General features: G+C 40.1%; 1 protein-coding gene across 1 annotated transcript in view; it reads left to right on the forward strand.

The window, feature by feature from the left end:
• Positions 1-23,837, forward strand: part of CHD1L (chromodomain helicase DNA binding protein 1 like) — a 61,872-nt gene extending 38,035 nt beyond the window's left edge. Inside the window, exons 13-23 of the mRNA XM_053592606.1 lie at positions 665-779; positions 1,673-1,826; positions 5,871-6,036; positions 10,873-11,021; positions 11,805-11,968; positions 12,512-12,711; positions 13,821-13,919; positions 16,261-16,331; positions 18,174-18,288; positions 19,038-19,146; positions 20,128-23,837. Coding sequence (XP_053448581.1) covers positions 665-779; positions 1,673-1,826; positions 5,871-6,036; positions 10,873-11,021; positions 11,805-11,968; positions 12,512-12,711; positions 13,821-13,919; positions 16,261-16,331; positions 18,174-18,288; positions 19,038-19,146; positions 20,128-20,191 — 1,406 coding nt within the window. The 3' untranslated portion in view covers positions 20,192-23,837. The remainder of the gene's footprint in view (positions 1-664; positions 780-1,672; positions 1,827-5,870; positions 6,037-10,872; positions 11,022-11,804; positions 11,969-12,511; positions 12,712-13,820; positions 13,920-16,260; positions 16,332-18,173; positions 18,289-19,037; positions 19,147-20,127) is intronic.
• Positions 23,838-25,123: the final 1,286 nt, after the last annotated feature.

The raw sequence follows: 25,123 nt of genomic DNA on the forward strand, positions 1-25,123 counted from the left end.
CATTTTCAAACATTAAAATCACCAGAATCGAACTACTGAACCCATTGAAGTACTGTGTGTTTGTTAGCCACATCCTTTTCCAACACTTGACTTGGAGCTGTCTGCACTGCATTGGTTCCACGATGGAACTCACATTCGAAAATAACGTGAATTTTTGACTTATCCATGGTATCACAAGAATTGCTCTAAAAAAGTTTGAAAGAGTCACAAGCAAAATCATAACTTTGAAAGAATGAGGATGCATCTTCACAATAAAAATAAAACAAAAAGTGTCAGAGTGAAATGTCAGTAATAAGAACTATCAAACAGTTCTTAAGGAAATCAGACATTTCATACTTAATAACCGTAATAACTTGCAGTTGAAGTGAACACTCTTTTCATCTCCACAGCAGTCTTCTCATATTGAAAGCTGTTTTCTGAAAGACTATGTATTGTTTTTGCATGTTTTTGTTCTAATCAAAGGTTTTTAAGTAGAAGAAATTTAAAATGGCTTCATAGCACTAAGCACAGTGTGAGGTCAGGTAGCACTTAGAGCCTCTGCAGAGTTCTAGAGTTGGTGATGGGGGTATTCCTTGGAAGGTGAGCCAGGTTTGACGGTTTCACTGTCTTTATTTTCTCCTTCTCTTCATGTGCTTCTCATCACATTCCTTTCTGTGTTCTGTAGGTGGAGTTGGCATGAACTTAACGGCAGCAGATACTGTGATTTTTTTTGATAGTGATTTTAATCCTCAGAATGACTTGCAAGGAGCTGCCAGGGCTCACCGAATTGGCCAGAGCAAGTGAGTGACTTTAACATCAGGCTTCTCCACTTTTTTGGCTTGCTTGGTGGTGGTTCTGGGTTGGGGAGGAAGGAGAAGAGCGTAGTCCTGGTGAAAGTCCCAGAATGTGAGTTGAGAGACCACCACGTTTTAGTCCTGTCTGTGCTATTGACTGATAGAGTAGCGCTGGATGGGTCACATTATCAGTATAGACCTTTTTTTTTTTTTTTTTTTTTAAAGACAAGATCTTGCTCTGTCTCCTAGGCTAGACTGCCATGATTCATAGTTCACAGCAACTTCAAACTTCTGGGCTCAAATGGTTCTCTTGCCTCAGCCTCTCCCGAGGAACTGGAACTACAGGTGCCTGCCACCATACCTGGCTAATTTTTCTATTTTTTGTAGAGATTGTGTCTTGCTTTTGCTCAGGCTGGTTTTGAACTCCTGATGGTAAGCACATGTTGGCCTCCCAAGTGTTGGCCAGACACACTTTTAAAGAGCAAAATCAAATTGTGAAAGAATTAGAAGGATTCTTTAGACGTTAACTCATTTTTGTGTTAGGGTCTAACTCAGTTAAAAATGGAGTTATGAGGCTATGCAGCTGAACTAAAAAGATAGGTGCTACTCTTGGACCTCAGGGTAATTTAGATCTTTCAGAGCTTTCTTTTTTGTGGGGGAGGGGATAAGGAATCCTAGTTACTATCACCTCATCATTCTTCCTTAACTCCTTTGGAAAGGTTCAGAGGAAATTTGAATCCTGTATAACAAATGCTTAGATCCAAATTAAAGAATCTCCTTTTAATTGTACCCTGAATATAGTGTTTAACCTTGTTTCTTTTTAGGTGTATTTACCTTGCATGCTTTTGCCCAGCTTTGTTATTCTTACAGCACACTGCTCTCATTTGACTTACTCACAGGTCTGTTAAGGTTATTCGGCTGATCAGCCAGGACACTGTGGAAGAAATAGTCTACAGGAAGGCAGCCTCCAAACTTCAGCTCACCAACGTCATCATAGAAGGAGGCCATTTTACTCTGGGAGCCCAGAAACCTTCGGCTGATGCTGACCTTCAGGTATAACATACTGTTCTTCACTTTAGGCTGCGTCAGTGCTCTCTGTGGAAGAGAATATAAATGAAAGATCTAGAACTAACCACCACTCGCCCCCCCATACGTTTCTTCCCTGGCCTAACTTGGACTTGCCCTCATACCTGCTGGGTGCAAGAATGAATATGGTCCTGAAAGGGAGGAGAACAGAGACAGAGGACAGTGGGTTCCTGGCCATTCAACTTGAATTCCACGCCTCATCACCTGCTGCCTGTGTGGGTTTGAACAGATGCATTAACCTCCTCGATAGACTCTTTTTTTTTTTTCTAAAAATGAGGATGTCACTAGTTACTTCAGAGGGCTATGAAGAGCCTTGGTTAAAATAAAGAACTTGGCATAATCAATAACAGTTAATTCTGAACCTCCTTCTTAATTCCAGACCCTTTGACGACTGGCTTATATTAGTTGTTCTGTACTCAAAGGAGAGCAAATAAGATGAGGAATTCAAAATTGTGCCATAGAAAAAATGGATGAAAGGACTAGAGTTAATATGCTTGAAGAGGGGACTATTGGATGGTGTCTTGGAAAATTTTAGAGTTCTCTTTCGGAAGAGGACTTAAAGTTATTGTACAGCAGCCCTTGGGTAAAATTAGAACACATATTATAAGAGCTGCCAGGTCATTTGGTCCTGCCCAGGAATGAAGGGCTGGATGCAGAGGGCCCAACTCCTCCGATACTAGAAAGACCCCGGCATGAAGAGCAATGGCAATGTGAGGGTGTGAGGTGAGAAACATGGCAAAGAAGATGTGACAGGTGGGCTGCTGCTTAGATAGAGGTTAGGGAGAGAGAAAATTCAAAGATAGCCGTGAGGTTTTAAGCCTGGATAATGAGAATGAAATTAGGAAGATAGGAGCAGGGCAGAGTTATAGGAGGATGATTTAGGCTTTAGTCAGCTGGGTTTGCAGTAAAAGTACAATATACAGGAAGACCCTGGGTTCTGAGTGGTATAGGTTTTATGGGTTTGTTTTTAAGTTGAATTTGTAAGTTGAACAGGTACTTATTACCTATAATCACTTCCATTCATAAGTGTGAGTCGTGCATCAGTCAGATGTACTATAACTTGGGGACACCTGTAACATAAACTGTTGTTAGAAGAAGACTCAAAGAGAGAGAAAGAGTCTGATTTGCAGAAGTTTGTGAGAGAGACTAGGCTATAAGAAGACTAGTTTATCAAATAAAAGATACAGTAGGTATTTAAAAGGGAAAAGAGTCACACAGTGTATTACAAGCTGAGTTACCAACTTTATAATTCGTCTGAGCATAGCATAAAAAACAGCAATTTTCTCATACAATTGTTAGATCCACAGAGGCCAATGAATATCTTCATGTATCAGCATTTTTGTTAGGAAGTCAGTTACTTATAGGAAAGGCTCAAGATTTCATTTATTTGGGACTAGAACTAGAAAAAGTAATGCTGAGTTTTATTTGTTTGGTTTCTATCTTAGGATCGTAGGTAAGTGTGGGGTGTTTGTTGTTGTTGTTGTTGGTTGTTATTTTGCTCTGACTCCGATGTACATGCTTAACTGTAATGGTGGTAGGATAAGCCACGTGTTTTGAGGCAATTACAAGTGTTAGATGAAAAAAGCTTGAGAGAGACAAAGGCATATACTGTAGATACTCTTAAATACGGTTCTCAATAACAAAATGCCAGAAAACTTCATAGAAATATCTCATTTAGGGTCCTTATTTAGAGAAATGAATTTTTTTTTTTAAATTTCAGATTAGCATGAGGGTACATATGATTAGGTTACACTGTTTGCATTTGTTAAGTAGAGTCCAAGTTGTAGTTGAGCCCTTCACCCAGGAGATGTGCCATATACCCCTACATCGTACCCGTTATGTCAGAGTCCACCAAACTCCCTCCCTTCTCTGGGATTTTTTTTTTTTTTATTAAATCATAGCTGTGTACATTGATATGATCATGGGGCATCATTCACTAGCTTCACAGACTGTTGGACACACTTTCATCACACTAGTTAACATAGCCTTCCTGGCATTCTCTCAGTTACTGTGCCAACACACTTATATTCCACATTTATCAAGTTTCACATATACCCTTGTAAGATTTTTTTTTTTTTTTTTGAGACAGAGTATTAAGCTGTCACCCTGAGTAGAGTGCTGTGTCACAGCTCACAGCAACCTCAAAATCTTGGGCTTAAGTGATTCTCTTGTCTCAGCCTCCCAAACAGCTGGGACCACCAGCACCCACCACAATGCCCGGCAATTTTTTTTTTTTTTTGATTGTAATTGTCATCATTGTTTAGTGGGCCTGGGCTGGATTCGAACCCCTGCCAGCTCCAGTGTATGTGGCTGACACCCTAGCCGCTTGAGCTATAAGTGCCGAGCCTGGGATTTTTTTTTTTTAATGCCACGACATCAATAGTAAAGGACACTGTTGTGGTTTGGGAAATCTAAGCAGTATGGAGTTCTGAAGTCCTGAAAGAGGAAGCAGGTTTATTTTCCTGCAGGGAGAGCACAGTAAAAACAGAAAGGCATACATAGATGTAGTGAACGTTTATTTATTTGTTTATTGAATGCTTACTGTGTACTAAGTATTGTTTTAGGTACTCTTCTTCCAACTGTTTTCAGTGAATACAATAACAACAGAAAGAGACAGGTACTATCTCTAGTCCCATCTTAAGTAATTTGGTCAAGGTCATTCAGATTTAGGACTCCAATCCAGGCACTCTGTAATCTCTAAGCACATGCTGTTGATTACTATAAAGTATTGCTTCTCATAAAAACACATGTAGTTCCTTAAAGACTAATACACATCGTAAGAGAGCAATAACAAGGGAAAGCCAGGAGGCAAGTGTGAATATGTGGGGGTTGAGAGGAGGGTCCCAATATGGAATGATTCTTATTTTAAATAGTTGGATTTCTAATCTTTTTGGTAACAGCTGCCAAAGCTAATCATCTTGGTTATGTATGCCAAAGTTAAATAAACAGTAGAACCTCCATAATTGGCCACCTCCCTGCATTGACCACCTCCTTAAATTGACCTAATTTTCATAGACTAGACATGCACCACATGTACTAAGGCCTAGTTCCTTATGTTGACCACTTCTGTGTGTTGACTAGTTTGTTACAGTCCCTTGGGTGGTCAACTTACAGAGGTTGTACTGTAAATATATCCAGGTGTGTTCATACTTAAGTGAGCTATTTAACTTTTTCCCAGCCTATTATAGAATACTCAGAAAATAGGTGATGTAAAGATGATTCACCTACTCCTAAAGGAAGATATGAACAAGGACCCAAGGTGTGAATCCGACTTGGTTTAGGATCTTGGAGTTAGACCTTAGGTGGGCGCAAAGTTGGGAATAACAAGTGAAAGCCAGAAAAAATTACCTAAGCTTTCTGGGTGATTTCTATGGCCTTTAGGACTAGGCTGAGGGTACCCTGGAAAGAGAAGCAGTATAATGCAGTGCCCGAGGAATAGCTAGGAAGATTCAGACTAGGAAATGCCTTCATTTGGGCCTGGTGATCAGGAGTGGTTACTGGTCTTTGCCAAGGTGGTTTCCATAGATGCTGCAATAAGAAAATAAATTGCCAAAGGAAAGGAGTCAGTTCATGGTAAAGTACCCAGTGTCACCTTCTCTTCCTAAGACATTGGCAGTGGAGAGGTGGGAAAGTAGCTAACAGGGTCTCTGACTTGTCATGGTGCTGCTAGGGTTGCCTTTGAAAAAGACTCAGTGAGAGGTGCTATGGGAAATTCAGGAAATAAAGGTTATTCTTCCCCCCAAAATGGAGGCTTATAAATTTTTTTGTTGTTATGGAGAGTTGGCAAAAGTCAACAGCTTTGGTCATCATTTATCATCTTTCTGCTTACCCATCATCCATCTATTAAACAGCGCTGATTGGTGTCATTTATGATGGGGAGAGAGAAGACAGCCTCTCTGTCCATCAGGGAATGAATATGCCGAGTATTGTTAAGCCATTTAGCCCATCTCCGATATGCGGATGTTTGTTTTCATGAGAACTAACTGGACTTTTCTATTTTCTCCATGCAAGTTGAGTGAGATACTCAAATTTGGTTTGGATAAACTACTGTCCTCTGACGGGAGCATCATGGATGAAATAGATCTGGAGTCCATCCTGGGAGAAACAAAAGATGGCCAGTGGGTCTCCGATGCCTTGCCTGCAGCGGAAGGAGGGAGCAGAGAGCAAGAGGAAGGAAGTGAGTTGAGAGTTAGAGCAGAGCAAAGGGCACAGCCCCCCCAAGCTGGAACATGGGTGAGCAGAGCCCAGGGAAAGGCCTGGATGTTCGCTGGGGCACTTTTTCCCACCCAGCCCTATTGTCATCTTAGGCCAACTATTTAAGACTTGCTTAGTCCAGTAACTCTTCAAGGCTGTTCACTTATAGCTGAACTTTGAACCAAAATCTTGATATTAATGCTTGTGGTAGTATCAGACTCAAGTATTTGAATTTGTACCTTTCCTCCCTTGGTTATCAAGTATCTTGCTCATTGTTTATTTGTAAAGCCTGCTATTCTTAGCATGGTGCTCTGCGCACAGTTGATTCCTCTTCTGAGCAGGGAATGATTTGTTTTTTGAGTAACAGCTAATGTTGATTGAGCATTTATTGTGTGCTCATCAACAGCGTGAACAGTGTCGGTTTGGTAATTATTTTTTTCTTGAATGTGGTCAACATTTGTCTTTTTGTTCCTTTCTATTCTGTATATTTCAATTTATGTTGAAATGACTTTATTTTCCTGAACCAGCTACAGCAGGGATTTAATATAGATTGGGGTGAGAGTTTAAAGGTTCATTTTTTTTTTTCTATTTTATTTATTTTATTTTATTTTTTCCTGACATAGTCTCACTCTCTCCCCCTGGATAGAGTGCCTTGGCGTCATAGCTCCAGCAACCTCAAACTCTTGGATTCAAGTGATCCTCTTGTGTCGGCCTCCCTACTGGCTGGGACTACTTAACAGGCTTATTTCCAAGAGTACCTTCTTTCACTCATATAGAAAACTGCAGTTTCTTTGCTAAATGGTGCCTTCTTTTCTTGGTGGAAAATGAGTTTGGCATGATTTCTGGTTTTGTGATTCTCTTTTGTTTCTATAGTAATGTGAATTTCCATCACTTGCTTCCTTCTTTCCCTTTGCCCCCAAACTGTCAAGATGTCCCCTCCTTCTCATTGTCCCTCCCTCCCAGCAGTGGGCCTTCCCAAGTGCTCAGGTGCACGTATTTCCTAGTCCCCTGTCAGTTCCTTAGTAGCCACTGCTCTGATCCACCAAGTCTCAGACCCGTCCTCATTATTTTCCCATGTGGGGTGTGAGCCTGTTTGGGGGATAAATTTGATCTGACACTGCTAGAACCCCAGTGCCCTCCCATCCTGACTCTCCACTCCAGAGCGGGCTTCAGAGCTGCCACAGGTGGTTTGGGACATTCATTTCTCTACCCATGCGCAGATTACTTTATGGTATTTTCTGACACCTAATTTTACAGGTGACGTGGATTGGGGGTTTTGTTATCCTTTTTGGTCTTATGGTTTTTATAGGATGTGTGGTGAGACTGGAATTTAGACAGCTGGCACTGTTACAGGACTCTGCTCTCTGACTTTCCTCGACTTTATCTTGAATTCCTTATAATAGTATTCATTTACATTCTTCGAGAACTGCTTATTGTTTGCTGCTTGTTTTAACTGTAAGCCTGTTCTCATTTCAAGGACAAAATATCCTCTCTAGGGTCATTCATTATAATTTTTTAAAATGTATTCCAGGCAGGATATTTACGGTATTTTTTAAAAAGTGTTTTGCTCACTGCATTCTCTCTTTTCTTCAGTTGCTTCTCCTTCTCCCTTTAAAAGAAAAAAAAAAAAAATATATATATATATATATATATATATATATACATTTATTTTCAGAGACAGGATCTCACTCTGTCATCTGGGCTAGGGTGCAGTGGTGTAATCATAGCCAACTGCAACTTCAAACTCTTGGGTTCCCACGATCCTCCTGCCTTAACCTCCTGAATAGTTGAAACTATAGGCATATGCCACTATGCCTACCCAGCTAATTTTTTATTTTTTGTAGAGATGGAGGTGTTGCTTTTGCTTAGGCTGGTCTTGAACTACCTGATCGTAAGGAATCTTCCCACCTTGGCCTGCTAGAGTACTAGGATTACAGGCCTGAGCCATCATACTTGGCCTTTAATTTTTTTTAATTGACAGATAAAAATTATATTTGTTGTGTACAACATGATGCCTTGAAGCACTTACATACCGTGGGATGCTTAAATCTAGCCAATGCACTACATCACTTCACATGGTTATCGTCTTTGTGATGGGAACACTGACCATCCACTCTCCTAACATTTCTCAGGAATATAGTGTATCATTAACTGTAGGATCCATGGTTCCTCTTTTTAAATTTCTTTTGGGTTCTCTTGTTCTTATTGGTAGTTTTCCTGAACCATCTGCTGTCCCCTGGCTGTCTCATCACATGTACCGGGCAACCCTGGCTCGAGCAGGTACATGGGCTCTAAGGACTTACTCCAGAGTTACTGACTGGCAAGTCACCTTTGACCCTGAGGGAGCCTTTCCTGATGTCTGTAATTGAAGTTTTTTAAGTGACACCCCACTTTTCCAGAGACAGATCCTTGGGCGGTGCCTGTGGCTCAGTCAGTAGGGTGCCGGCCCCACATACCGAGGGTGACAGGTTCAAACCTGGCCCCGGACAAACTGCAACAACAACAACAAAAAAGAAATCCAAAGTGTTTAGGGTGGCGCATGTGGCTCAAAGGAGTAGGGCGCCAGCCCCATATGCCGGAGGTGGCAGGTTCAAACCCAGCCCCAGCCAAAAACTGCAAAACAAACAAACAGATAGATCCTCTAATCTTAGTTTTCCTTTGAAGGGGTAGGGATAGAGAGTCAGCCTGATTGCTCACATTGGAAATATAGTGTGAGTCAGGGGCTACTTGCTGTGTGGGTCTTCCTGCAGTGCCCTGTACATGTAAATCCAAGGCTCTCGGAGGATCGAGAGGGTCTCTGGTCTCATAATTACCCTTTGGCTAGCACCTCTGTTTTGCTTCTATGTCTCTTCTTAATCTGTTGTTATCCGTTCATTTTCCAAAGGGGCTATTGAACTTTTCATCCACATTTTTCTCATTTATCTTTTTTAAAAATTCCTTTCCTGTCATTTAGTGCTTTCAGACGAGAGAAGAAATAAATGCATGTGGTCATATTTTTAAGTTATGTATTGGTTATAGTAAGTATCAAAGCTTACATTCAATTTGCACTTATCTAGATTAATTTCAGCTTATTTCCATAATGTTTACTAGAACAAAATAAAATTGCACTGTTTTTCAGAAAGATAATTATATTTCTCAGTCAGTCCAACTACTGAAATAATGATATTTTTTCAGACAGTCGAAATGTCAGGAAAGAATCCCCCAATTGTATTAAAATTTGGAATTTTCTCTTTCATTAGTGGGTATAGATTTGTTCTGTGGTAGGTGATTCCCCTGGTAGAACAGAGATGAGAGTTCTAGCCCTGTGATCTCCAGCCTCCTTGTGGCTATAGATTACAAACGGGAGCGTGAGTAATTAAAGCAGCCCCTATCAAAATTAAATTTAAAAAGTGTTGGTTTATCTTGAATGCCAGAGTTTTTAAAAGGCATGTTTGGAACTTGAAAATCTCATGCAGTGTGAAGCTACATATGTTGATCATATTTGACACTTTTCAGCTCTTCATTTTTTTCTCCACTTGTTGATAGAGTGCCTCATTGAAAGCCCCCTGCTGATTTAATTAGCAAATGCCAATTAGAATTACAGCTGGTTAGATTCGGGTACAAGTGTGAAGCAATTGATCTCTTGAGAGAGAAAATGTTTTGCTTTCATATTCTCTAGGGAAAACATAACTGATTTCATAATGCTGTGAAAATACATTATTTGGTAACATGTGCTATTAAATATGCTTCATTCATCATCTTACCTGTCTATGGTTGTAGTCTTACCTGGTCATGACTTTTCTCTTTATCCCTTGATTCATGATCTTGGCAGATCACCAAACCTCATGGAGCCTTTGTTTCCTCATCTGTAAAATGGTGCTATTCATGTGTGTTTGACTCTTTATACAGTTGTAAAAATGAAATGTGAGAATAGGTATGAAAGTGCTCTGATAGCATGAAGTGGTGTTCAGGATTACACTGTTGTCCTCATTGTTATTACCATAATTAGTATTTGCTAGCCTGATAGCTTTCAACCCTTCTTCTTCTTTTTTTTCTCAGCTGCATAATTCTTTGGCTTTCTACCCTTCTACACTAATACACTTGAAAGAGCACCCTGGCCTTACAGTCAAAAATCCAGTGAGAATTGGGATGGTCCTTAATCCTTGACTGAGCCTCAGTTTCCCCTCATAAGTGGGGTTAGTTATACCAGGTATATGGTGAGGATCACAAAGATGCTTCATGAGACCTGCAAAGGATATTGTTAATCCAGGGATTATTTTTGTGATTCTTCATTTTCTCATATGTTTGCAACTTCTTCCTTTTATAGAAAAGGGGAAAAACCAGTTGAGTCTTCAAAGTGTGTTTGGAATGAGAAATTATAGATTTTATTAGGTAATCTTAATGTCCTTGAGATTGGTGCTGAGGAATAATTGGGAACCAGTGATCCAAGACTCAGCAGGGTGGAGGGACCCGGCTAAGACTCACAGACCATCTAGAGATGGACCAAAAGGGCTTCAAGCCCTGCTTTTTCAGCGACACCCCACTTTTTTCCAGAGACAAACTCTAATATTTTCCTTTGAAAAGGGAGGGGTAGAGTCAACCTGATTGCTCAAATTGGAAATACAATGTGAGTCAAGGTAAAGTAAACATGTAGAATCTCCATGTAGAACTCAAACCCTTTTGTGTCAGTGGAATGGGAAGTGAAAACTTTCATCATAAGCTGGTTTTAGGCAGTTTAGAATACAGGCTATTTCTGTTTTTCACTCTAGTTATTTCTTTGAATAGCATTCATCCTTTTTTTTTCAGTATCTGAATTTCTCTTTGTGTTTTATGTTCGTAGAAAACCATATGTACTTATTTGAAGGTAAGGATTATTCTAAAGAGCCTAGTAAAGAAGACAGAAAATCATTTGAACAACTGGTAAATCTTCAGAAAACCCTTTTGGAGAAAACGAGTCAAGAGGGCCGGTCACTCCGAAAGAAAGGCAGTGTAAGAACTGTTAATTCATGTAAAAGAATAAATTCTTCCAAACTGACATTCTAAGAAAACAAAAACTAATGCTGGAATCATTTGTCCTCTTAGGATGATTTGTTAAGAAATAAGTATGTAAGTATTCGTTGAAATGTTACTATAGTTAACTGTATCCTAGTATAAAACTATGTAAGACATTGACATAAAAAAACGTTAATAAGGAGAGTATATTGTACGTCCTAATGCAGATGAAAGCAGCCCTGTCCATCCATGCTACCCCTCGTCCTGCTGTTGATAATTGAGACCCTGTGTCATTAATAGGGGACAGTAGTCATAAATGATATATATAATGGTCACAGTGCTTGGCACTTAACATGTGCTAATTAAATGATAGCTATCATTAAGATAATCATGTTGAAATATTCTGTTTTAGAAAGAATTTTATAATACTTTAAAGAAAAATTTCCATTAAAAATGGTTTAAGCTTAAATGGCATCCTGTAGAGTATGCTTTCAGTCAAGGAGAAAAGGGACTTTTTCTAAAGTACCGTATTCCTAATGAAATGAATCAAAATGATTGTACTGACCATGTCAGCCTTGCTTTAGCTGAGTTCAGAGTACAGTGTCCTGGTCACCATGCCTGTGAGATATCCAAGTGTCTTGCTACCAGCCCCCAGCGTGCCAGCAGGTGGAGCTGCAGTGAGCTGTGGCTGTTGGTCATGTTGCTTCTGAACAGAGTGTGCTGTAGGGAGGAGCAGGCAGCTTCCGCCCTTGCCAGCAGTGGCTCTTGTTCTTCCTCCAGGTTCTTATACCAGGCCTAGGGGAAGGGTCTACCACGAGGAAGCGGATTCTGAGCCCAGAACAGCTAGAGGACAGACGCAAGAAAAGACAGGCAGCAGCCGCCAAGAGAAAGAGGCGAATAGAGGAGAAGAGGAGGGAGAAGGAAGAAGCTGAGCGTGCGAAAAAGTGCGTCTGTGTTACTAACAATGGCCGAGGGTTGCAGCTGGCGGAGGAGTCTTTGTTGTATAGAGAGACCACATTTGAGTGTCACTTTAAACATACAGAAGACTTCTATTAAGACTGATCCTTCCTGTGGTAACAGAGTACTTTTTTAAAGGTTGAACTTTAGCCTTGATATTTACTCTATGTAAATGAAAAGCCCTGAGTGCCTTAAGGTAGAGAAGAAGCCTTCTGTTGAAATTGGAAAAGTTTTAAGATTTTATTGTAGCTGTCTGACAAAGAGCAGTTTACACGAACAATCCCTTTTAGTTGTGCCCTTGAAAATTGGAACATTCAGTGGACACTCATTATGGGAGTGTAGTCAGGAGGCAGTTAGGCTAATCAGTGGGACTTGTTCATTTATAAATAAGGAGAACTTCAGTCAGGGTGAGTTTCTAATTGCCCAATTTCCACTTGGCAGTTATTGTTTGTGAACAGCAGTACAAAATGTGTTCCAAGGGAAGCTATGATAGGCTGGGCTCATATCCTTTTCTCTCTGGCCCACTGAAGGATGGCCTGGTGGGAGTCCAACAATTACCAGTCCTTCTGCCTGCCCTCCGAGGAGAGCAAGCCCGAAGACCTTGAGGGTGGGGAAGACGAGAGCTCTGCCGAGCTGGATTACGGAGATCCAACTTCAGTCAAGTACATCAGTGGTGATGTCACCCATCCTCAGGCTGGGGCCGAGGACGCTGTCATCGTGCACTGCGTAGGTACGAGGAGTGGTTCAGTGGGGCTGGGGCCCTCAGTCTTCATGGTGCCAAGAATGGGGAAGGATGAGGAAAAATCCTGACAAAGGGGTGACAGTCCCAGTGTGCTATCGTGTGGTCCAAAATCTTGAAGTTCACAATCAAGAGACATGGATTCAACTTTTAGCACCAGAGTCAAACCCAGTTCACCTGGTTGAGTTACCCAAACTCCCTGAGCCTCTACCTTATCCACATAGTAGGATATTACCTGCTGTGTCATTGGTACGCAGTTTTTAGAGAATAAAATGAGGCAACATAAGACAAATGAACCAACCCCTTGAGAAAAAGCAAACCTTCAGCTTGTTCCCCCTATGATCTTTGCACTTTTTGCATCCTCTGCCCAGATCCCTCTTTGCCTAAATAGTCACATCAAGCCATGTCCAACATCTGCTCCCCAGAGTCCTTCAGTGAACACCTCAAGTAAAACAGACCCCAGCCCGACCTCTGTTATTCCTGTCCTCGTTCTCTCATTTTCCTTTATTACCCCTGTCCTGATGTATTATATACATACTTGTTTATCATTGCATTAGGAAATAAGCTTCATGGTTATTTGGTTTTTTGGTTCACTGTGATGACCCTGGTGCCTAAACCAATGCCTGACATGTAATGTAAGCCAACAGGTATGTAGTAGTAATGAGTGAAGGACTGTGGAGATGAGGTACTAGCCAGCAGTGTCAGTGCCCGTGTGAGTGAGTTCCCTCCCCTCCCCTTCCCTTCCTCCCCCAGACCATGGGAATCCCATGCTGCTGCACGCACCCCCCGTGCTTCAGCTTGCCTTACGGTCCCACTGCTCGTCCTCCCTGTCCTCTCTAGTAATGAGATGTACCACAGAGATTCTGCTCATTCAGAACACAAATTTTTGAGATGGCTTTTCTGTTACAGTGGCTAGGTTTATCTTCCAGAAAACCTAAATTAACTTGGAAAGTCCCACCTGTGGCACTCTAGATCAGATGTTTCCTTCCTTCCCTTTGAAAAGTCATTCTTCCACAGCCTATTTTGTGTGCCTTTGTTTCTCTAAATTGTGGCTTGCATTTTGCCTCCTAGATTTGAAAATTTTCTCTTTCTTCCATCAGATGACTCTGGCCGCTGGGGCAGAGGTGGTTTATTCACAGCTCTGGAAATACGATCAGCTGAGCCAAGAAAAATATATGAGCTGGCTGGAAAAATGAAAGGTAAGAAGCAAAGTAGAGGGAAGGTTTAGGCATAGAAGAGACAGAAGAGGACACTAAGATAGTGTCAGAGGCTGACAGACCACTAGCTAAGGAGTCAGAAGGACTGGATCAGGACTGATTCTGTCATCAGTTAGCTAGTTGTTACGTGGCTTTGAGACATTCCCTTATTTTCTCTGCCTGTCCAAGACCTATGGGAGAGAAATGGAACACTGGGTTAAAAGGCCAGCACGAGCTTGTGTTGGTGCTGAAAGGAAGGAGGGTGTGTCATTAGGTCAGCACAGCCTGGGGTGCAGCACTTTGTGAAGACAGAAGCAAAGCTGTTTGGGGTCAGGGAAACTTAGAAGTCTGAACAGTATTTTCATTTGGCACAGAGAGAAGGGTGAAGGGTACTCCTTTTTTGTGCAGAAATCTCAAAGTAGCAGAGGAGTAAAATTATGACCCTGATCATTTCCTAAAGCAGTTGAGAGGTAAAAGGGCCTGGTCCAATAGAGAAGGGCTCTTCAGATTTCTTAGTGATTGGTGTTTCCTAATTCTGCCCAGTTCTCTTGGGTGAAAAGGGAGGTGAGGACTTAGAGTGAATATTCTTTTTTGTAAAGAAAATAAAATAAGAGTTTAATTTGTATTAAGATTGTCATTGAGATCTAAATAGTGATTGGGCAGCTGGAAAAATAGAGCACCCAGGAACAGTCAGAGCTGGAGGAGCAGACTGAGGAGCCCTTATTTGGTGTCCTCGTTTGAAGCAGTGCAGAAGGTAGGATGGAGAAACAAGAGAGCAAAGAAGGCAACCTGAAAAACACCTCCACTTGCACCTGAGGCAAGAAGAGGAGACAGGAGGAATTGTCAGAAAATAAGAGAAGGTTGTGTAGTATTTTGAGGTCAAGGGAGGAGAAGATATCAGGAAGACATAGTCGCTCCCAGGATCTGACAATGAGGTGAAGATGAGAGTTGGGAAAAGGCTGCTGGATTTGATACAGGGTCAGTCACATGACCTTGAAGCACTTTGAAAAGAGTATGAACACTAAATCTGGTTGCTCAGATGTAAGGTATAAATACTCAATAGGAAATGCAGGTGTTTGTGTCCAATTTTCTCTGAAGAAGGGTTGAAATGAGGTACAGCGAGTAGATGGGACCATGGGCAAGATTACCAGGGGAGGCTTAGTGGTGGTATTGAGAGTTCTCTTGGTCCTATGAAGTTGGGTTGAGTTTGAGCAGGTGGAGATAATGGCAAGAAAGTCCCTAATGTTCTCATGCTTCTTGGTGCCTTCATAGCGCTTGACTGTGCCCATCCTGTGGGTATTGAAGGACCTGAGCAGGCAGCGTAGAGGGTTAAAGCAGAGGAATAGAGAGAGGAGATTAAGATTTTAAAAGGAGCCTTGGGCAACATCATGGAAGACTATATATGGCTTTTCCAGAGAGATGCCATTCTCAGTCTAAATTTACCCAATGGGTAATGGCTGGTCATTTGTGAGATTTGACCAAAGGAGTGTCATAGCACAGCCAGTATTTTAGATAACTTAAAAGATTGGCGGGTGTAAAACAGCCATCATTTTTGTTTGAACAAAAAGTTCAAACTTATGTTAACCTAAATAGCAGGCAGGAGAGACTCAAAAAATTATTTTTTCAGGAATGGGCATTGAAATGGGATGTATGTGCCATAGTAAATGTATGTATATTCAGGAAGGTAAAGGAAGACAAAAGATTTTAAAGAAAAAATGAGAAGAATTACAAAATTTTTGAGATAATAATCCTTGGCTATAGGGATAAGGGTGGTGCCAGTCTGAGGTTAGGTTAGATTGCTGGGCAGATACCCTCATTGTCAGGCAGTCGTGCGTGAGAGCCCTCTCTTCACAGCCTTCCCCAGCTCTGTTACCAGGGGTTTTAACACAAGTGACTCCATTTTGGTTCTCTAATGCTGGGTTGTGTAAAGACATAGAATTGAATTAGCCCATTTGTCTAGACTATTGGTGGTACTTGATTTGGATGGAGTAGGGAGATATAAAAAAGATCCAGAGTATAATTCAGTATTTATTTGAATGATGTAAGACAGATTCCCCTTGTAGTTCCATGCTCAGGGCTCCGTCCCTCGGATACCTCTGTAACATTTGAAGGGCACTAAACTGGGAGATGATAAAAGTTTAGGAGTGAATCTAGCCAACGTGTTGACTGAGGCCAGGAGAATGAGAAAAAAAGTATGATAGATTCTGAAGCAAAGTGAGGTTTTAAACCTGATGGGATTTGCAAAATGCAAAGTATGAGAAGAACTCAGAATCATCTCCTTTCAGTGGTCTCAGTCCTTAGCAAGATTAATGTTCTTTCTGTTTTTTTTTTTTTAATTTTATAGACTTGAGTTTAGGAAGTGTCCTTTTATTTCCTATTGATGATAAAGAATCAAGAAAACAAGGACAAGATTTGGTAAGTTGGGAAAAACCCACATCTCTTACCAGTGCCAGAATTCAGCCCATTCACCCTCTCTTGACGCCTCTCCTGCTCCCACTGGTCTCCAGTTTGTGTGCATTTGCTAGGGCTGCCCCAGTACTTCAGACTGGGTGGCTGAAACAGAAACCCATTCCCTCACAGTTCTGGAGGCTGCAAGTCCAAAATCAAGGTGTCAGCAGGTCTGGTATCTCCTGAGGCCTCTCCCCTTGGCTTACAGATGTCTGCCTTCTGTCTCGTGCATGTCCCTGCCTGGGGTCTGTGCCTCCAAGTTTCTTCTTAAAAAGAAACATCAGAAGGATTGCATTAGGCCCCACCCTGAAAGTCTCATTTTAACTTAGTCATCTCTTCAAAGAGCATGTCTCCAAATATAGTCACATTCTAAGATACAGGGCTTTAGCATATGAATTTTGGGGACACAGTTCAGCTGCTGACACATTCTCCTTGGCCTTAGGCTTCCTGTCTTTCCATCCCTGTAGCCCTGTCCTCAACAGCAGCCCCCCTAAGTATGGGGACTCCTATTTGTCTTTTCATCCTAAGTACCCTAAGCATATCCTCACAGGAAATGCTTCGTAAATGTTTACTGAATTAGTATGAAGATACTCAAAACAAACTGAGGGTTTTGTCACTTATTTTATGAACATTTCTATAAAAGATTGTGTTTTTCTAGTCAGCTGTGAGCAAAGGAACCAATCCATGTTTCTTTTTTTGAGACAGAGTCTTACTCTGTCATCCTGGGTAGAGTACCCTGGTGTCAGTGTAACTCACAGCAACTTCAAACTCTTGGGCTTAAGAGAGACTCTTGCCTCAACCTCCTGAGTAGCTGGGACTGCAGGCACCACCACACCCAGCTAGTTTTTCTGATTTTAGTAGAGACATGGTCTCACTCTTGCTCAAGCTGGTCTTGAACTCCTGAGCTCTAGGAATTCACCCAGCTCGCCCTCCAAGAGTACTAGGATTACAAGTATGAACCACTGCGCCCAGACATATTTCTTCGGGCCATATCAAAATCCTTTTAGACCTTAGGTATCTCTACTCATCTATCTTTTAGAATGCCTGTGATGAGTCTTCTAGCTTTCTCCAATGCCTGGATTTATATTCAGATTTTGAGCCAAATCTTACTGACTAAGAAATTACTTTCCCAATAAGGAAGGAACTCTTTCAGCCTAGATTCTAAATTTCTTCTTTTCCGTTTGTTTAGTCATTCCTGCAGTAGTTTCTAAAATGCTATGAAAAAGAGACTGATAGTATCTGTGCCTAAGAAACTGAGAGTCTGGTGACTATAGAAACTGTTTCTAGTGAGCAGAGTACATGTCTGTGATGTGAGTCCCAGAAGCTCCCTAGTGCTCTCTAGCTCTACCCCACTTAGGTTAGGATGTTGCAGGAGAAACCTGGCATTTTGTCTTCCTGGGAATTGTTTGAACAGAGATGGAATGACTGTTCTTCCTGGGCGTGGTGGAGTTGATTCGAGCATCAGATAGAGACTTGGAATATTAGAACCTCAAATTCTTTGTATGCCTACAATTCTGAAAAAGTCCTTCTTTACCTTTGAGAGAGCATTTAGAAAGTACATGTTTTGGACTCTTTTAACATCTCTTAAAAAGAGGAAGAAAAGCCTACGCAGATTTACCCCAAAAGAAGAGAATTCTGATGGGGCATGAAGGCTACCTTCAGTAGGACATTACCTTCAGGCAGTGCATCCTCAAGAGACGGAGCCAAAGCCCGAGTAACCCACAAAGGGCTGAGTCCCTCCATGGGCAGGGCACTTAGCACACAGTGTGGCTGTCTCATGTCCTGTCATTTGATGGCTGTTCTTCCTAGTTGGCCTTGATTGTGGCTCAGCTCCGTGATCGCTCCAATGTCCTGTCTGGTATTAAGATGGCAGCCCTAGAAGAAGGCCTGAAGAAGATATTTTTAGCAGCAAAGAAAAGGAAAGGTAAGCCCTTCCATCTGTGCTCAGGAGTAGGTAAGTTTTTGCTGGTATGCCTTCTGAAAGCAGGTGAGAAATGTCACAGCCTCATTTAGTGTACATGGTAAAGGTAAACCCGAGGAGTAATGACCACGTGATCTTGTGTTGGTATAGCCCTTTGTCTTTCCAAACACTTTCATGTCCATTATCCCAGTGGACCCTCTCCATCTACTGAGTGTTTTTATCATGGTTTTACTGATGACCAGAGCGAATTAACTTGGTCTTACGCAGTTAGGAAATACTGTTTATTATCTCTCCTCTTGGAGAATCATAGTCCACAACAACAGACAGTTCTCTGCCAAAAAAGTTTATTTCTAAACCTAGTACGTCTCAGAGATTATTGAATTGATTGGCTCGTTAGAGAATCTTTGCTCATTTTGACACAATCATATTGTTTCCATCATACCTACTTATTTCCAGAGCTTAGGTCCTTATGTTCAAGAGAATGATTTAATTCGTCCTTATTACAGATTCTCTCCAGAATATTTTTGATATTGTAATTGTATGCGTTGAGTGGGTCAGTTGCTTACTCCTGTGTATATATTTTTACTCAAGTTTTGATGAGTAAAGACTTCAGGATTTGTCCTTTTCTTTTTTTTTTTTTGGTTGCAGTTTTTTTGGCCAGGGCTGGGTTTGAACCCGTCACCCTCGGTGTATGGGGCTGGCGCCTTACCGACTGAGCCACAGGCGCCGCCCTGTCCTTTTCTTTTTAATAGCAAGTGTTCATCTTCCACGCTTTGGACATGCTACAAAAGATTTTAACTGGTATGGTACTGAGCGACTTATTCGGAAACATCTGGCTGCACGAGGCATCCCAACGTACATGTATCCTTTTTTGTTCTTGGTAATGTGTTCTCCTAGAGGGAAAGTGTGTTGCATTTTCTAGTGTCACTATTTAATCCAGGGCTAAGTCCTCTTTTGCCACATTCTTCACTCTGCCCTTCCTTCAGTGAGACCAAGTTTTTATAACTGTGTATCCAGCACATATAGCTAAGAACATGAACACACCCGGTCATGTCTGAATGCCAACAGATAGGTTAAAAAATGTGAAGGGGGGGCGGCGCCTGTGGCTCAAAGGGGTAGGGTGCCGGCCCCATATGCCAGAGGTGGCGGGTTCAAACCCCGCCCTGGCCAAAAACTGCAAAAAAAAAAAAAAAAAAAAATGTGAAGGGGAGAATTCATTGAACAATTGTCATTTGGTAACATATTAAATCTTTTCCACATCACTTCCCTAGAGATCCATCGAGTCTGTGGATCAAGGCCTAACTCTGAGAACTTGTTAACTGAAATAACTTAAACAAATGAACTGTTTCTGAACCTTTTGATATACTCTTAAAAGTCAAATGAAATTCATTTTGGCTATTAAGCCATGATTTCCTTTCACTAGACTAGTCTTTTCTCACTGTGTAAGTTAGCATTGTTTGGACTGCTAGACTGAATCCAGAATCATTAGAAGAAGCTGAATTGACCTGAAGTCCTATAATCAGACAGAAACTAGTTTTTACTTAGGTACTTACTGAAATTAAGTCACTCAGTGATAGTCTTCAAGATATTTAAGTCACTATAAACTTAGTAGAGAAGTCATGTTTTATATGCTTATACAATTGAAGCAGTATCCAAAGAGTGTTAGTACTTAATAGTGCTATTATTATTTGAGTACTAACAATACTAGAAGTATTTGTGGTATGGTAAAAGAGAATTAAAGCATAGTACTTCCAGAACAGTTTTTTAAATAACTAGAGAACTAGTAGTTTTATTAAAGTGGCTTTAAAGTGATGAAATATCTTCCTTGACCATCCTTATCAGATACTACTTTCCTAGAAGCAAGGCTGCTGTCCTTCATTCGCAAGCTTCATCTTCCTTCTCATGACAGCTGGTGCCTTAACAATTGGCCTTGCATCTGATCCAATCTTCAGCAACTAGAGCCACTTGTAATACAGTATTTCAAAAAGGAATTAGGATTTTAATTTTGTTCTCCTGGATGTGTCACTCTGGTCCAGTACTTTGTAATACAGGGAAGCAAAACTTACTTGGGAAAGCCCTTTGTCCCCAATTTCCATAGCTATTTGTGTGATAATAAATTTTCTACCTCTGGTAGTTTCCTTGCTTTCCTTCTCTTATATCTAGTTTTCTTCTCCAGACGGATTTCTTTGCAGAGGAAAAGTCTGTATGGATTAAGGAGATATGAAAGGTAATAGAACCAGGGGGTCCCTGGGAGAAGCAGGCCCCTTCAAGCCAATAATGTGCTTCAGAAGACAGGCCTCAGGGGCAGAGATTCTTGAGCTAGGCAAGTGGAGTGCCTCTTGCCCTTTTTGTATAGCTCAGCATCAATATTTGGAAGCAAACACCTGGGACTAGAGGCCTATCAAATGTGACTTCAGTAAAACCAAAGGATCTTCTCTCCTTTAGCCAATAAGTCCAATTCAGCTTCAAGAAATAAAGGAATTGTGAAATTGGTGCAAAGCCAGCACAGAAGGTATTGAGGAGGGTAAGGGACTGAGAACCACCAGAAGTGGAGTTGTGTGGAGAACACTTGTAATTCGTGGTTTCTCACACTTTGGTGTATGAAGTTCCAATCTTGAGGAACTATCCCTAGCCAAACTAATTTCTGCTCTTCTGAGGCCCTCAACACCTGCTGTGCTGCAGAGGCCTTAGCTCTGGGCTTTGATGCAAGGGATCCTTGCTGTTGGGTTCAGAGCCAAGACTGTGACTTTCTAAGGAAGATGGTAGCTTTAGCACCTATGTTTTACTGTTCTGTGACTTCCCACATCCTCAGTGTTCAACAGTTGAACATCTGTGCTGAAGATCTATTAATATTAGACCCGAACTCATGATTCCTTAATTCTATTCTCCTAAAACTTCTTGCATTGATTTTTAACTACTGTTCCCACCAGCCCCTTATGTGTAGGTTATTATAATAACTTTAAGCTATGGACTTCCATCTAAGTCTCCTCTACAACTAGAAACACAATTAAAACCCCAGACTGAAACAAATCAGCAAGAACAAAACAACCCAATTAAAAAGTGGGCAAAAGAGACATGAACAAAAGTTTTTTAAAAGAAGATAGATAAATAGCCAAGGATCATGAATAAAAATGCTAAACATCACCAATCATCAGGAAAATGCAAATTAAAACTACAAGGAGATAGTACCTTTTCTTTTTCAGAATGGCTGTTACTAAAATAAATAAAAAAAGAAAGATCTTATATGGATGTAGAGAAAAGAAAATGCTTATACACTGTTGGTGGAACTTCAAATTAGTATAACCTCTATGGAAAACAGTATAGAAATTCCTCAAAAAACTAAAAAGTAGACCTACCATTTAATCCAGCAATCCTACTATTTGGTATCTACCCAAAGGGAAAGAAGTCATTTCATCAAAAAGATACTTGTACTTGAATGTTTATTATAGCACAATTCACAATTGAAAACATGTGGAATCAACCTAAACAGCCATCAATTCATAATTTTAAAAAATGTGGTGTATATATACTATGAAGTACTACTCAGCCATAAAAAGAAAGTAATGTATTTTGCAGCAATTTGTATGGAACTAGAGACCATTATCTTAAGTGAAGTATCTCAGGAATGGATAAGCAAACACAACATGTACTCTCTACTAAATTGTTTGGTACTAATCTATGGGGATACATAGGCAGAGAGAGAAGTAAAAGTCATTGGAAATGAAAAAGGGGGAGTGGAAAGGTGGGGCAGGGGTTGTGCATCGAAAACTTACTTGACAGGTATAATGAATATTATTTGGGTGACGGGCACACTGATAATCCTGATTTAAGCATTATAAAAACTATAACAAAAACATTTAATATTTTGAAATAAAAATCACACTGAGATATCCCCTCACTTTAGTTATAATGGCTATCATCAAAAAGACAAAAGATAACAAGGGTTGGTGAGGAAGTAAGGAAACTTTGCACACTATTGCTGAGAATGTAAACTAGCTCCACCATTATGGAAATTTGTGTGGCAGTTCCTCAAAAAGTTAAAAATAGAACTACCGTGTTATCCAGCAAGCTCACTACTAAGTCTGTATCCAAAGGAAATGAAATCAGTGTGTCAAAAATACTCCTATGTTTATTGCAGCATTATTCACAACAGTGAAGATATTATATCAACCTGGTGTCCTCCCATCTGTGGATGAATGGATAAAGATAACATGGTATATATACATAATGGAATACTTATTTAGCTATAAAAAAGAAGGAAACCTTATAATTTGTGACAACAAAGATGAACCCAGGATACATTATGTTTAGTGAAGTCAGCCAGGCACAGATAAGACACAGACCACATGATATTACTCATATAAGTAGGAGTAAACAGTAGAATGGTGGTTGCAAGAGGCTTGGGTGGTTAGCAGCATGGATGATTTGGGGAGATGTTGGTCGAAGGATACACGCTTACAGGTAGATAGAAATAAGACTCAAGAGATCTAATAATGCATAGCAAGGTGAATATACTTAACAATGACATTGTATTCTTGAAAAAATGATAAGAGTAGATTTTACGTATTCTCACCACAAAAATAACTATGTGGTGTGATACATTTGTTAATTATCTAGATTCAACCATTCCACCATGTAGACTGTTAACTAGTAGAGTCAACCTCGGCCTTCCCCACCTCTCAGTGCTCTAAACATCAGCTATGCAAGGATGTGGGATACGAGGGACAAGTGCTTCAAAATACATTATACATGAGAAATATATGCAATATTACATGTATACATCAATTTAAATTTTTAAAAAAGGAGAAATACATATATGGGAGAACAGGAAATATGACAACATCTGGATAATAGTAGAAGAGAAATACAGCGTGGCCATAAAGTTCATGTGCAATTTAAAATAGTTGTCTTAGTATTAAAATGGAGATGAAAAATTACTTGAAGAAATATTGGACTTAAATTTATAATTGAACAATGAGCTATTTGAGAGTGATAGAGCTCAGAGAGCACTACAGAGGGGAGGTAAGAACCCATGCCTAGATTTATAGTACAGAAATCCCCAAAAGTCTCAGAATTTTTGCCATAAAAGACACATTTTTAAAACACTTGTGGAAGAACTATTTAAACAGTAGTAATAAAACAAGCAGATGCTCTCCTGTACAACTTTTCTGTCTTAGTAACATGTCTGCCTCATCCCACTTCAGAAACTTAAGGAGTCTGAGAATTTTTACTGTCCATGCACATTTGGATATCTTTAAAAAATTATTTTAAATCATTTTGGGTACATAATAGTTGTATGTCTTCACAGGGTATGTGAGATGTTTTGACACAAAGTATGAATTAAACAAGATTATAATTGGGGTATCTTTCACTTCAGACATTTATCATTTCTTTGTGTTAGGAATGTTCCAATTTCACTCTTTTAGTTATTTTAAAGTATTATAGTATTTAAAGTGTTATAGTATTACAGTCACTTTGTTGTGCTATGAGTTACTGTTCATTCTAACTATCTAATTATATTTTTGCCTGAAAAATAAAACTTATTTCAAGCCTGTTTTTCTTCAGTCTTTCAAAATAGTACCCCATTGTCTGCTTGCATAAACTGCCAACATTTAGAGAGGTTACAGTTGGGGATGAGACAAAGAAGTGATTCTTCATTTTTTTTAGAAGGAAGATATAAATACCAATTTAACAACAAATCAAGAAAGGAAAAAATAGTGACATAATCGACAAAAAAGTAATACAAGTCAGTATGTAACTAATCAGTAAATGTAAATGAACTAAATTGATAGTTAAAAGACTTTTTATATTGCATAAAGCAAAATGAGCACATTTTAAAAAGTAAAAACATGTAGGGCTGTATAGTTAAGATTCCAAATCTGACTGTAACATCCCCTCCCTAAAATGTTTCAGTAGCTCTTATCATTGACAGGGTTCACAGCACCACATACAATTTACCCTAGTTCATTCAGAATCTACCAACCTTTGTAGCCTCATTTTCCTTCACCTTCCTTTTTCCATTTGTCCTGGTAACACCAGACTCTTCTAGTTTGTTGCATTCACCACTGCTGTGGGGCTGTGTACCTTTGTCTATGCTGTTTTCTCTTGACACACCTCCTGCTTAAGAGTATTAACTCATCCTACATAACTTACTTAAATTACTCTTAGGAATTGTCTGTTGACTTTCAAGAAAATACCAAATACCCTTCTATGTTTCCCAAAGTATCTTGTGTATTCCTCTATTATTATCCTTCCCTTGAAAGATCACGAGTAACAAACAGCAGATTTAGACCCTAAAGACTTCAGATTGGAAGAAGTATATTTACAACTTTGTAGAAATAAAGGGGCATTGAAAACATGAACAGGGACCAAGAGATTATAATAAATGACCAGGCAAATTTAAATAAGAGCCAAATAAACTTTTAGATGTGAGATATCAAATCATTGAAATTAAAACTCAATTGATGGATTGATAGAATAATGTTCCTCAAAGATGTCTATGTCCTAATTCTCAGAGTCTGAATGCATTTTCTTACATGACAAGAAGAATTAAGGGTGAAGGTGAAATCAGGTTTGGTAATCAGCTGACTTTAATAGAGGGAAATTGGTCTGGATTATCTGGGTGGGCCCAAGGTAATCACAAGACTACTTGAAGATGGGAGAGGCAGAGCAAAACAGTGAGTGTCAGAGTGAAGGACATGAGGACTTTACCTGCTGTGGCTGGCTTCCAAAATGGAAGAAGAGGGCTATGACCCAAGGAATGTGAATAGTTCCTAAAACATGGAAAGGGTTTGGAAATAGATTTTTCTGTAGGGCCTTCAGAAAAGAATACAGCCCT

The sequence above is a fragment of the Nycticebus coucang genome, chromosome 5 (assembly GCF_027406575.1).
Source record: "Nycticebus coucang isolate mNycCou1 chromosome 5, mNycCou1.pri, whole genome shotgun sequence".
Classification (NCBI taxonomy): Eukaryota; Metazoa; Chordata; class Mammalia; order Primates; family Lorisidae; genus Nycticebus; species Nycticebus coucang.